Genomic DNA, 13775 nt, shown 5'->3' with positions numbered 1-13775 from the left:
CCTATCCGCTCAAAAGTTTGGATTCTTGACTGAGAGGACAAGAGGATGAATTCCAGTATACTTTGCTAATGTAAGCGCGCTGAAGAAATATTCTGGCAAGATTGGAGAAAATATCCAAACGGGCACTGCACGCCAACCAGCAGCGTCGTCACAGTGCTGTCTTCCCATAATTCATAAACACAAACAAGAAAACATTTTCAGCTTCCAAGTCACACCATCTAAATGAAGTCAGTCCAACTTATTTCTATACATTTTTATAACAGTTAGTGATATATTTGGTATATCTAGGTTTTTTTAATGGATTTGTTTTTACATTTTTTTTTAAATGTGTTTGTTTTAAAATTTATCAGTTACATTTTTAGAACTTTTCCTGAAATTGAAAAAATTCAAATATGGTCTTGTTTTTTGGTGTAACTTAAAACATACATGCTATTTGTGTAATGGAAGCGTCATAATCAGCCTGTACCATAACGGCAGGGGAGAACACTGCAAATCAAATCAAATTGTATTTATATAGCACTTTTCACAAACCTGCGGCAAATGAGAAATAATTAAAATAAATCTACAAAACGCTTTTATTCATTTATTATTATTATTATTATTATTATTATTATTATTATTATTATTATTATTATTATTAACTAAAATTAAAATGTTTCAATTTTCTAATTGTAAACGAAAAAACAAGACCATATTTGAATGGCACTCGATGATGTCGTCATTACAGCACAGCATCAGCACATCTTTAGTTTGTCCTGAGAGAAGCACCCCCTGATGTTTCATACAAGTGTAAACGCACCGTTCTGGAACAGATTGTTCCAGAATCCTATTGGAAGGATTCTGGAAATCAAGTGTAAATGCACCTATTGATTAAATAATTAATTAGGCTCCAGCCACGGATGTATACAATAGGTATTCACAGGTAATGATTAGAAAGGATTACGATTGATATCGGCATTAGTGGTAGAGGGCTGTGTTCTGTGTTCTGTGTTCTGTGTTCTGTGTTTCGTGTTGCATGCTGTGCTGTCTGTTTTGTTTACATTTTTGTGAGTTTTTGTCAAACCTCTTGTTTTGGCCAATGTGCCTTTTATTTTGACCAGTGTGGTTTTGTTAGTGTTTGTAACGTTTTGTTTTTTGTTTGATTAAAAGAGTGCATTAGTGCATTTAACCGTGCAGCTTTCTGTGTCTGAGGTGCTGACCCGGACAATAAGAGCTGGGCTAGGAGGCTATCGCGCCACATGCCATAACTAGGCTTACCTCGTTGCATATTCTTACTGTATAAATCTATCTTTATATAGTAAACCTTTTTAATGTATATAGCACAGTTTATTGCACATTCCATCTACAAATGAGCTAAGAATTGGTGACATTTTGGCAAATGTATTTTTATTTATGTGCTCACACACTGTGCAAGTCATTTGAATGCTTGTTATAAAATGGATGGTTCCCACAGAGTGAAACAGAAATTAGGTAACTGGCATAATTCATCATTTTCCTACAGCCCTTTTGTGTATGTCTGCCTGCTTGCCCTGTAGGAGTGCTTGGGGAGAGAAGGGTTCTAAAAAATGCAAGGTGAGACAATGATCCTTGTAAATGACAAGACTAGCGACCTGTGGTGAGAAAAGATTTGTGGGAAATTGTACTTACAAGGAGACTGCTTGCTCTGCTCAGTCCAATTAATTATAGTCCTGGCTTGGGCTGTCAGCACAACCGAGCTCAGAGTTAGAAACAATTTCTTCTTGTTCTTGGATTACAGCAATGCTAATTATCTTAGAGGAACACTTTCTAAACAAGGGAAGTAGCACTGCTTGGCAGCGCTCAGCCTCCAGTTAGAGAAATCGGAGCGATATTATTCCGGGAGTTATTAAGCTTCAATTTGTGAAGACTCTGGGAAGAACAGGCACAGCCCTTAAGGACTAAGTGATGTTTCGTGTGTTTGAAGAAAAGAAAAATCAATGAGAGAAAATTAAAAAAGTCAACACTATGCAGCCACAATAAACATTTTGTTGTCTGGGTGCTTCCTGACTAAAATAATACACAACTGGTATGTGTAAGTCATTCAGTAACAGTTCTTAAAAGGTCAGGGAATTCAGTTAGTCTCGTTGTCCTGTTACAGTGGGACTCCTTTCATGGACTACCTTGGTATTTTAAAATCATTGGACCTGATCATATAAAGTTTGAAGGGCATTGCTTGGTAAACAAGAAAGTATACCTTCTTAGGCGGCAGATGTGTTATTACACCTTGTGTGAAATTTCTTTTTGTATTAATTTTGAGACCAACGTCAATAATAAAGTTTTATAAACTCAAGTTCTGTTTTTCACCTTTAGGACAAAACCAACAAATAAGTGCAGATCTCTGACTTGTTGAGACATATAATGTAACAAAGTAGGTAGAACCTGTTCTTTGATAAATTTTTTTATAGTTTAAAACCTGTCTGATTGTTTTCTACCAGAAAGACACAGAGCCGACAACATGACTCTCCCAGATTCACATACTCTTATAACAGCTGAGTAAGGTACAGAGAAAGCATAGTCTCATTAAAAAAAAAACTCTAGAATACTGTCCAACAATCCTAAAGTATCCTATAGTGTTTTGGGATAAAAGGCGGCTCATCAGCCGAGGCAAGTGTGGCATGGCCTCACCAATAATTCCCCAAGGCTAAAAAAAAATGTGCATATTCTTTTTACTTAATTGAGAAACGCATTTAAGCACAAGCATATTAAATACATTAAAGGCCACAAAAGCACTAGTGACATTATATAAAAGTCACAACCAAACATTATATAAAAGTCACAACTCGCTTTTACCAGTAGCGAAAGCGCAACGCCAGAAAGCTGGAACAATGTAGTGCTGCCGCACTGCTGCGTGAGGCACAAACCTTGACTGCCTCACACTGCTTGTTACCATGGCAACTCACCACACTGGGGTCCCTTTCTGAAGGCATTGCTATGGTAACCACAGCTTGGTGAGGCATCTACTGGATTCGGAGCAGTTGCAATTTGTGCGATTTAATTAAAACATTTCTTTAGTTGAATCTATATGCAACCTGAGGAAGATATGTTTTACAGTAAGATCCAAAGAATAGAGATGTTCAATTGCAAAGGATGGCAGAATAACACTAGCACTGGAGATTTTGAAGAAAGATGGTAAATGAACGCGGCAAGCAGTGCACAAATTGGCAGACAGCACTGTGAACAAACTATTGTTTGCCATGTTTCCTTCTTTCAACTAAATAAGGCAGTGTCATCTCTTTTAATGGTACAACTGTCAATTTCTTACCACGACATGACACGCTGCCTTGTTTTTTTTAATTAATGATTTTGTGATATTGTACTTGTGTCTTTATAGCGAATGTTCCACGCTGGTGTCACGTAATGACTTGTAGAACTAAATAATGCGTGGTTTTAAGTTTCTGATTTGCAAATAGATTTTTAAAAAAAACTTGTATTGGCAGTTCTGTAAATTGTGTGTTGTTTACAGTGCTAATGTTGCTTTTTTAAAATGTGTTCAAATTCATTTGTACAGTATATCTATGTATAGTATTGATATACTATAGCTATATCAATAGTATATATATATATATATATATACAGACGTGCTCAAATTTGTTGGTACCCCTCCACAAAAAACGAAGAATGCACAATTTTCTCTGAAATAACTTGAAACTGACAAAAGTAATTGGCATACACCATTGTTTATTCCATATTTAATAGAAATCAGACTTTGCTTTTGATTTTTTATTCAACATAATATTGTAGATAAGAAAACAAATGAAAATGGCATGGACAAAAATGATGAATAACCTAATATTTTGTTGCACAACCTTTAGAGGCAATCACTGCAATCAAACATTTTCTGTAGCTCAATGAGACTTCTGCACCTGTTAACAGGTAGTTTGACCCACTCTTCCTGAGCAAACTGCTCCAGCTGTCTCAGGTTGGATGGGTGCCTTCTCCAGACTGCAAGTTTCAGCTCTTTCCATAGATGTTCGATAGGATTCAGATCAGGACTCATAGAAGGCCACTTCAGAATAGTCCAATGTTTTGTTCTTATCCATTCTTGGGTGCTTTTAGCTGTGTGTTTTGGGTCATTATCCTGTTGGAGGACCCATGACCTGCGACTGAGACAGAGCTTTCTGACACTGGGCAGTACGTTTTGCTCCAGAATGCCTTGATAGTCTTGAGATTTCATTGTGCCCTGCACAGATTCAAGGCACCCTGTGCCAGGCGCAGCAAAGCAGCCCCAAAACATAACCGAGCCTCCTCCATGTTTCACTGTAGGTATGGTGTTCTTTTCTTTGAAAGCTTCATTTTTTCGTCTGTGAACATAGAGCTGATGTGACTTGCCAAAAAGCTCCAGTTTTGACTCATCTGTCCAAAGGACATTCTCCCAGAAGGATTGTGGCTTGTCAATATGCATTTTAGCAAATTCCAGTCTGGCTTTTTTATGTTTTTCTTTCAAAAGTGGAGTCCTCCTGGGTCTTCTTCCATGGAGCCCACTTTCGCACAAAAAGCGACGGATGGTGCGATCAGAAACTGACGTACCTTCACCTTGGAGTTCAGCTTGTATCTCTTTGGCAGTTATCCTTGGTTCTTTTTCTACCATTCGCACTATCCTTCTGTTCACTCTGGGGTCGATTTTCCTCTTGCGGCCACACCCAGGGAGGTTGGCTACAGTTCCATGGACCTTAAACTTCTTAATAATATTTGCAACTGTTGTCACAGGAACATCAAGCTGCTTGGAGATGGTCTTGTAGCCTTTACCTTTACCATGCTTGTCTATTATTTTCTTTCTGATCTCCTCAGACAACTCTCTCCTTTGCTTTCTCTGGTCCATGTTCAGTGTGGTGCACACAATGATACCAAACAGCACAGTGACTACTTTTCTCCATTTAAATAGGCTGAATGACTGATTACAAATTTGGAGACATGTGTGATACTAATTAAAGAAACTAATTAGTTTGAAATATCACTATAATCCAATTATTTATTATCTTTTCTAAGGGGTACCAACAAATGTGTCCAGGCCATTTTAGAATATCTTTGTAGAATAAGCAATAATTCATCTCTTTTCACAGCTTCTTTGCTTTATTCTATGACATACCAAAGGCATGCAAGTATACATGATAAAATAGCTTTTAATTTCATCACTTTTCAGGAGGAATGAAGCATTATTTCAATGAGCTGTAAGGGTACCAACAAATTTGAGCACGTCTGTATATATATATATATATATATATATATATATATATATATATATATATATATATATATTGTTATAGTGAGGCTGTCTCCAAGTTAAAAGTAACCATGGAATGTATATATTTTTAATCACATAAATCAAACTACTATTCTATTTTTATTTTACATTCCTTTTTTCAAATGCTTTGAGTCTAAGGGAATCAGAAAGAGAGTCTCATAAAGAGAAAAACAGAAGTACAGAGTGGACAGGCAAGCGTGACACTTATTTAACTAGCCAACTCCTAGCTTCAGTTTGAGATTTCTCACACATCCATCTTTTCATGATATAGTTCAAACTCTTTCCTCTTGGAGGGGTGACATTGCCAAGTTATAGGCTAGTTACAGCAGTGAAAATTCTGTAGGTGGCAATTACAGGATGGTGACTGCTGCCTGAGATTACAATGTCAGAAACCTTGACTGTCTCACTCTCTTTTCATTGTCTCAGCTTGATTGGATCCCTACAAGGTTTCACTTTAATTTTAAAACACTATTATTCACCTTCAAACCCCTTTATGCCCACACAGTCACTACCAGGGTTCCATATGCACATACGGCTACAGTTGTGTTCTCAAGCAAATTCAATGCTGCTGAAAACTTTCTTAGCCAGATTGAAAAGTGCTGGCCAAAGACCAGGATTTTAAATGACATGTCTTTAATTTTCAAGAATCAGGAGCACTTGCAGACTTTCGGAAGCTTAAATAAGGACATATTAACCCTTTGCGGTCCTATGTCGGACCTGGTCCAACATTATTATTTTACATTTCCGGTCCAATGTCGGACCCTGTCCATCATCATCAAAAAGACGCAAAAAACAGGTCTCTAATCGAAATACAGATAGCCCAGGCACCACAGTGATAACACAGACATAAACAAACAAGATAACTGCTTCTGCATCCAGTGCTCAAAGAATATCACAGACATTTGCAGAGCTTTTTTGAGATGTTATAGTAATAAAATAATGACTTGGATCGCATTATTGAGGAGTTTGGTGATAAAACTAGTGATCAGGAGATGATTTATCGGTATGCACTACTATGAAGAGGTATGTGAAAAATACAGTGAACAAGGGGTGGGGCGGGGCTGGAGATGCAGTACTGAGTGTCCTGTTGATATGCAGAGCCTTTTAAACCAAATACTTTTAAACAGCGCGTCTAAAATATACTGCGCGTGTGAAAATAAATTGGACCTGACGCACCTGAGACGCGCTGAATAAATGGACCACAATGGGTTAATATGTATGTGTGTACTCAAAATGTTCATAAGACATTGTCACACACAACACTTTATAACCTAGGCAGTGAAATCTGCTGTCCATCTAAATGTTGTTGTGTTGCTTAGTGTGTAAAGTTCTCATTTAATGTTTTATTACTGGTTATTTCCCACTATTAATTTATTGCCATTATATGGGCGCTTGTTATGCATATTCATAAACCAGCTCCCTCCCCTCTGAACCTGTGCGGAGCCAGCAGGTAGGACAGTTGAACCAATGAAACTGCTGAACTTCGGAAGAGGAGTCGAGAACCAATTCAATGTTTCTGATTGAACAGGCTAGATTTTTAGCAGCCAATGTTATAAATTCAGAAGACATTTTGACGGGAATACAAGAAGCATATGAAAGAAAATATCTAGTCAAAACTGACCAGCGATATGTTAATAAAAATATTAAAACAATTGCAAGTATGTTGAAAAAGATATTGCAAGAATATGCACAACAAAACTAGGGAAAGTAATGCATTGTGTTTTAAACCCTACAGCCTGTTCAGTAACACTTTAAAGTATAGTTAACAAAATGATTCCAGTAAATCTTATATAGGCTACAGTAATATGATTTACCAGCACTTCACAGATCTCACATTTTCATATACCGGTATTAAATATGCACACATTACGTTAAATCTGAATTTGATCTTTTTTTAAATTTTTTTTTTTATTTAGTAGTTGACAATTATTTTAATTATTTTCTCCCAATTTAGAATACCCAATTATTATTTTTAGGCTCGGCTCACCACTACCACCCCTGGGCTGACTCGGGAGCGGTGAAGACAAACACACGATGTCCGAAGCGTGTGCCATCAGCCGACCGCTTCTTTTCACACTGCAGACTCACCATGCAGCCACCTTGGATCTACAGCGTTGGAGGACAACGCAGCTCCGGGCAACTTACAGGCAAGCCCGCAGGCGCCCGGTCAGACTACAGGGGTCACTGGTGCGTGGTGAGCCGAGGACACCCTGGCCGACCTAAACCCTCCCACCTCTGGGCGGCGCTCGGCCAATTGTGCGCTGCCCCCTGGGAACTCCCATCCACTGTCGGCAATGGAATAGCCTGAACTTGAACTGGTGACGTCCAGGCTATAGATCGCATCCTGCACTCCACGCGGAGTGCCTTTGCTGGATGCGCCACTCGGGAGCCCCTGTATTTGAACTCAAACTCACAGAAGCAGTGCAGTGGCTCGCATTTGAGTACCAATCGCTGCTTTTTCTACAACGGACATGTTTTCAGTGACGTAATTCCTTCATGGTACTTTAGCAAGTTGACCGGTTGTATAATACTGAAATATCTGGAAGGAGAGTTTGATAAAATTCTTCTCCAACAGCTTCAAATAAATTACCATTTAAAAATCGAATTCTGCTTTACCATAATGTGTGTTTTTCATATATGTAAATCTGAGACCAACAAAATTACAGTAATAAGGTAATATTTACTGAAATTATTGTGTTAGCACCATGTACTTTAAAGTATTCGTCCTCTTGCTTTGATTCACTTTGGTAATATTTTTCTGTCATAAAATCTCAGAAGCATGTCTAATTCTAAGTGACTGTGGTACACCACTACGGTACTCTGCATCTTCTGGGTGTAACAAATACACTTGTAAAAAACACAAACATACAGTACTTTAGAACAAATATAGCATTTCTTACATCTACTAGGGGCAGAGTGTTACAGGGGACAGGTTAATGGTTATACTCTGGTGTACCAGATGATTTCTGAGAGTAGACATATTTCTGACAGCTCTATTGAGGCCAGTATGAGTCTTTAAATTTCTGAGTTTAAAAAAACCACTAAGACGTGATGATTGAAACAGAACTTGCTATGCAAAGTGCATCTAAACATATATTTTAATTTTAGATGCATACTTTTAAAAGCACAGCTTTACATACAGTGCCTTGCATAAGTATTCACCCCCCTTGGACTTTTCCACATTTTGTAGTGTTACAACCTGGAATTAAAATGGATTTAATTAGGATTTTTTGTCACTGATCTACACAAAATAGTCCATAATGTCGAAGTGGGGAAAAAAATCGACATATTTTTCAAAATTATTTACAAATAAAAAACTGAAAAGTCTTGATTGCATAAGTATCCACCCCCTTTGCTGTGAAACCCCTAAATAAGCTCTGGTGCAACCAATTGCCTTCAGAAGTCACATAATTAGTTGAATGGAGTCCACCTGTGTGCAATTCAAGTGTCACATGATCTCAGATTAAATACACCTGTTTCTGGAAGGCCCCAGAGTTTGTTAGAGAGCATATCTAAACAAACAGCATCATGAAGACCAAGGAGCTATCAAAACAAGTCCGGAGAAGGAGAAGCACCAATCAGGGTTGGGTTATAAAAAATATCCCAAACTTTGAACATCCCCCTGAGCACCGTTAAATCCATTATTAAAAAATGGAAAGAGTATGGCACAACCACGACTCTGCCTAGAGAAGGCCGTCCACCAAAACTCAGTGACCAGGCAAGGAGGGCATTAGTCAGAGAAGCAACCAAGAGGCCAATGGTAACTCTGAAGCAGCTGGATAGATCCACAGCTGAGGTGGGAGAAACCGTCCATGGGACAACTATAACCCAGACGATCCACAAAGCTGGGCTTTATGGAAGAGTGGCGAGAAGAAAGCCATTGCTGAAAAAAAACCCATATCAAATCCTGTTTGGATTTTGCCAAAAGACATGTGGGAGACACAGCAAACATGTGGAAAAAGGTTCTCTGGTCTGATGAGACCAAAATTAAACTTTTTGGCCTTAGTGCAAAACGCTATGTGTGGTGCAAAGCCAACACTGCTCATCACCCTGAGAACACCATCCCCACGGTGAAGCATGGTGGTGGCAGCATCATGTTATGGGGATGCTTTTCATTGGCAGGGACTGGGAAACTGGTCAGGATTGAGGGCAAGATGGATGGAGCCAAATACAGGGAAATTCTAGAGGAAAACCTGTTTCAGTCTGCAAGAGACCTGGGACTGGGGCGGAGGTTCACCTTCCTGAGGGACAATGACCCTAATTCCAGGTTGTAACACTACAAAATGTGGTAAAGCCCAAGGGGGGTGAATACTTATGCAAGGCACTGTACTTAACTAATGAAATATACTATTCACTGTAAAATTATAAAATAATACTTTTAAAACTAGTAGAACAATACCATATACATACCATTGCACACAGTGGCAAACATATTTTTTGTCTTGCAGTATTTAACAAACCATAGTTGTACACTGTATTGTATTGTATTGTATTCATCTACATTTAAGTTTCCCCAATATATATGTAACACCCTCATGTCCAAGACCCCAAGAAATGGCCTATGATGTACATACTGTACACCAAATTATACAGTAATTAAAAGTATGCAAATAGATTGCTTTTGATGTTCGTGGAACTACAACTCAGCCCATTAGATTGTTCCTGCCACAGAAACCACTTGTTTGTGAACAAAATGTTAAAGGTAACAAAATAAAAATAAACAGATAGTGTCCAATTCCCCAGAGGCTACAAGACATGAAACACAACCGCGACTCAAAGGGACTCTCACTGTTTACTTTGGATAACATAACACAACATGGCAGAATAAAGATACATGTTCACTGTAGATTATGAATTTAACTTGATATAATGGACCAATGTAAAGAATATTGTAATGGTATACTGTATGAAATGCAGCCAACCCATTAATTAATGATTCTAAGAAGCTTTTGCAGGCCTGTAAGTGGTAAGCAGTCAGCTGAAAAAATGGTCAAGATCCTTAAAAAAACATCTTCTGTGCTTTTCAAAACAGTGTTTTTTTTATCTTATCGTATAATGTTTTTCTCAGCTGTCCTTGGATGGAAAAATGTCTAAAATGAACAGGCTTGCCATTCTTTTGACATGAGTTCACATGTAAGCTCAGGCTCTGCAGGACTGTTGTGCCATTTTTAAGTATATACTGTATGCATACAGCATACTTATGCTACACGGTACTCAAAAATATAGGCCTACCTAAAAACATCTTGGCAATTTACAATGTGTGTGCTAAGCTATTTGATACTGTTTATAGAAAAAAACATAGATTTTGTAAAGAGGTTTAATTGAAGCCCCTGCAACTTTGCAGCTTCATGCAATTATTGCATAAAAATATGACAAATCTTTTTGTCCATCACTGCTAAATACAGTACAGTATACCCACAAAATGGCATATGTTTTTATATCCCAGCAATAATTGTACATAGTAAAATTACATTGAAACAAAAACAAGTTAATTTGTTATAAGGCAACAATTGTCATACAATTGTATTCAGACATGTAAACCATCTAGATGTACTGCTTCTTGATTGTTGAATGTGGAGCCGTTGTTTTTGCCACATATCAATGACCTTTAATTTACAGCAGCAGTGAATTCTATTCTTATTAACTTGCTATTATGATACAGAGGTACTTCATCTAGAGTTTAATAAAAGTCCCAAGGCAGAGAACAACAGTCTGGACACAAATAAACAGTGACTAAAACTGGAGGGCTGTCAGATATTTAATTTTATTTTATTTCAAAAGCAAAAGCAAATTTATCTGCCAACACTGCGCTATGAGCTGGACCTGCCATTCTCTGAGGAAGAATCACTTAATAGGTCTAAATGATTCTTAAATTACACTTGAAGTGACATATGAGTCTAAATGTTTCGTAAAATGTCGTCTCTGTAATATATTGGTCTCGTTCACACTTTGGGGGATTTACAATATATTGTCGAGATTTATATTGCACAGAATTTATTTCACACATCACTGTGGCATTTAATTAGCTGAACTGGTCTTCTGTGCTTGCAAGAAAAACGGCTCAGTTTATAGTACTGCCAACATACTCTACTCTTGATCCAGAAAAAAAAGGTTAAATTGATGCTCATATACTGTAAATATAATTTTATACATATTTGTTATATCCATTTCAATTTCAATCTCTTAATTTAACCATATGTCTACATTGTTGATTCAAATGAAATTGCAGTGGGCTATGAGAGTCAATATTCTGTGAAGCTAATTCTGTGACTAACCGCTATACAGATTAAGCAGAAACACATTTGGCAAACATTTTTGGCTAGTTTGTGGAACTTTCACATTGTATTAAATATACAGTATTCACAATATAAATTATTATGTATGAATGAGAGTTTATTTCCAACTGAGATGATTGGTCAAAATAGGTACCCTTATAAAATATAAAATAATAATAATAAAAAAAAAAATTGAAGACAGAGAGTTTTGTGGAAACAGTTTCGAAAATGTACACTGCTTGTACCCTTCAAGGAAGAGAACACTGCGGTGACATACTTAGTTGGGTATTCCTACATGACGCTTGTAGCATAACCCAAAAATGTACAGTCCCGTGTTGAACTTGTGTCTCTTTAAAAATGGCCAGTAAGAAATTACTACAAATTGGAATAATACAGTATACAAGCTCTGTTCATTTTTGTTGGTGATGTCAATTCATCTAAGACTCAGAAATTTCCCTAACTGAGTTTCTTTCCTGGTATGAAAGGCACAGCGCTTGCAGTACCTTCTGATTCCGGGTCAGCAGATCTGCACTTTACTTTGCTGAGTCAACACATCAGTCCTCATCTGGGGGCTTCAAAGTAACTGTTTCACAGATGGAACCCCTCTTGACTGGAGCTACACAAGAATGTACTGTAGAATCCTTTCAATTTCCCCTTTGCCATAGAGTAGCAGCCCGTTTCAGGTCTGGAAACATAGATCTACCTCAAATTGTTGCTATTCCCAGACGCACACACACACTGATAACCCAGTGTCATTATTCAGCCCTCTTTCACTAAAATAAATTATTATAGCATGGAAGGATCCTTTCCATTAGCAGTTTAGTTTATGGAGGAAGATTATACTCCACACACCACATACTGAAAAGCAGGCCTTGCAATGAAATGCATTGCAGTGACTACATACTTACAGAACAGGATGAGATGTATTTTACCACCATTATGTATGCAGCTGTTAGGAACACAGTGGATCAATATTACATATGTTCAATCGAAACAGACAGCAATGCTTTTCTGAATCAGCGTTAGCACATAAATTCGCATTACCTCTCAATTCATGTTTATTTTTAATAGCTATTTTTGTATTTATTCAGAAATCATTTAGGCACATATCCAGTAGCTAAAATATCGATATCCTTGTTTTTACTGAAGGATTTCGGTAACGCTTTATATTGCGTAGCATAAATTCATATTAAATTGATATGCAATTGCATATTAAATTTGCGATCAATTATTCCTTGTTACTTTCCATTAACATTTAAGTCAGATTAACTGTATTTTCAATTAAAAACATGTACACAATGGGAAATTATTACATATTTTCAAGGGTAACAAAACGTAATATAAATGGACGCGATATGCAATTACATTTTCAATCGACATCTGGTTAACATTTAGCAAGAAACCAGCTATTGCATATTTATTAAATATCAATTTAACATTAATTTAATATGCAATTGCATATCTATTTAATATTAATTTATGCCACACAATATAAAGCGTTATCAGGGTTTCTTATTTGTTTCCTCTCTTCCAGAATAATCTTTGGCCACTTTATCAAAACTCCAAGTTTTTACAAGTCATAATAACACTTATTGACATTATACCATCTGTGGTACTGAAATATTAATTTATTCTTCGTAATAAAGTAATGCTTATTTTGTCTTAAGTAAAGATGTTTTTCTCTCGATTCATTCACTCTTTGCTTAAAAGCCATTTTACTTGTACCAATGTGTTAAATACTTCATTGTACATATCTTGTTAAGATGGAACCTTCAATCTCATCTTAGATATTGAATGCATTTTGCACAGAATATCAAATAGATAGTAAATACACATTCGTTTTTGAGTAATTAAAAAATATACTGGTATATGCTTGCTAAAAAGCAGGTTTACTAAACTGTCGTGACATAATGGTAGCATTGAAGGGTTAAATTAGCTAAAACAACTGCGTCAGGTGAGCAAAGCAGTTCCTTGGTCATCCCTACCTTCTTTTTGTTTGTGGGACAGATGTAGAAGTTGGTGACGACTATAGTTGTGCCAGGCAGCAGATTCAGCTTGGTGTAGGTTGTTCCATAATCAGTGGACCTACAATGACAAAGATAAATGTACAATTGATCTTTCCACAAGTCCAGGAGGCTTCAATCTGACTCTGGAGGTTAAAACTGCTGAAATAATGCCAGGAAAGTTATGAAAAAAATCTGTCTTAGCAGATTTCGGTCCATGTCCTTGGACGTGGCATA

At 37.1% G+C, this 13775-nt stretch overlaps 1 protein-coding gene across 2 annotated transcripts in view; it reads right to left on the bottom strand.

Moving 5' to 3' along the window:
- Nucleotides 1–13775, bottom strand: part of LOC117421367 (VPS10 domain-containing receptor SorCS2-like) — a 304868-nt gene that overhangs the window by 136464 nt on the left and 154629 nt on the right. For both annotated transcript variants that reach the window (XM_034035673.3, XM_034035674.3), the window contains exon 3: nucleotides 13521–13620. In XM_034035673.3, coding sequence (XP_033891564.2) covers nucleotides 13521–13620 — 100 coding nt within the window. The remainder of the gene's footprint in view (nucleotides 1–13520; nucleotides 13621–13775) is intronic.

This window comes from Acipenser ruthenus, chromosome 1 (genome assembly GCF_902713425.1).
Source record: "Acipenser ruthenus chromosome 1, fAciRut3.2 maternal haplotype, whole genome shotgun sequence".
NCBI lineage: Eukaryota > Metazoa > Chordata > Actinopteri > Acipenseriformes > Acipenseridae > Acipenser > Acipenser ruthenus.
Note: the sequence above shows the minus strand (reverse complement) of the source record. Positions and strands in the feature narration are given on the sequence as shown.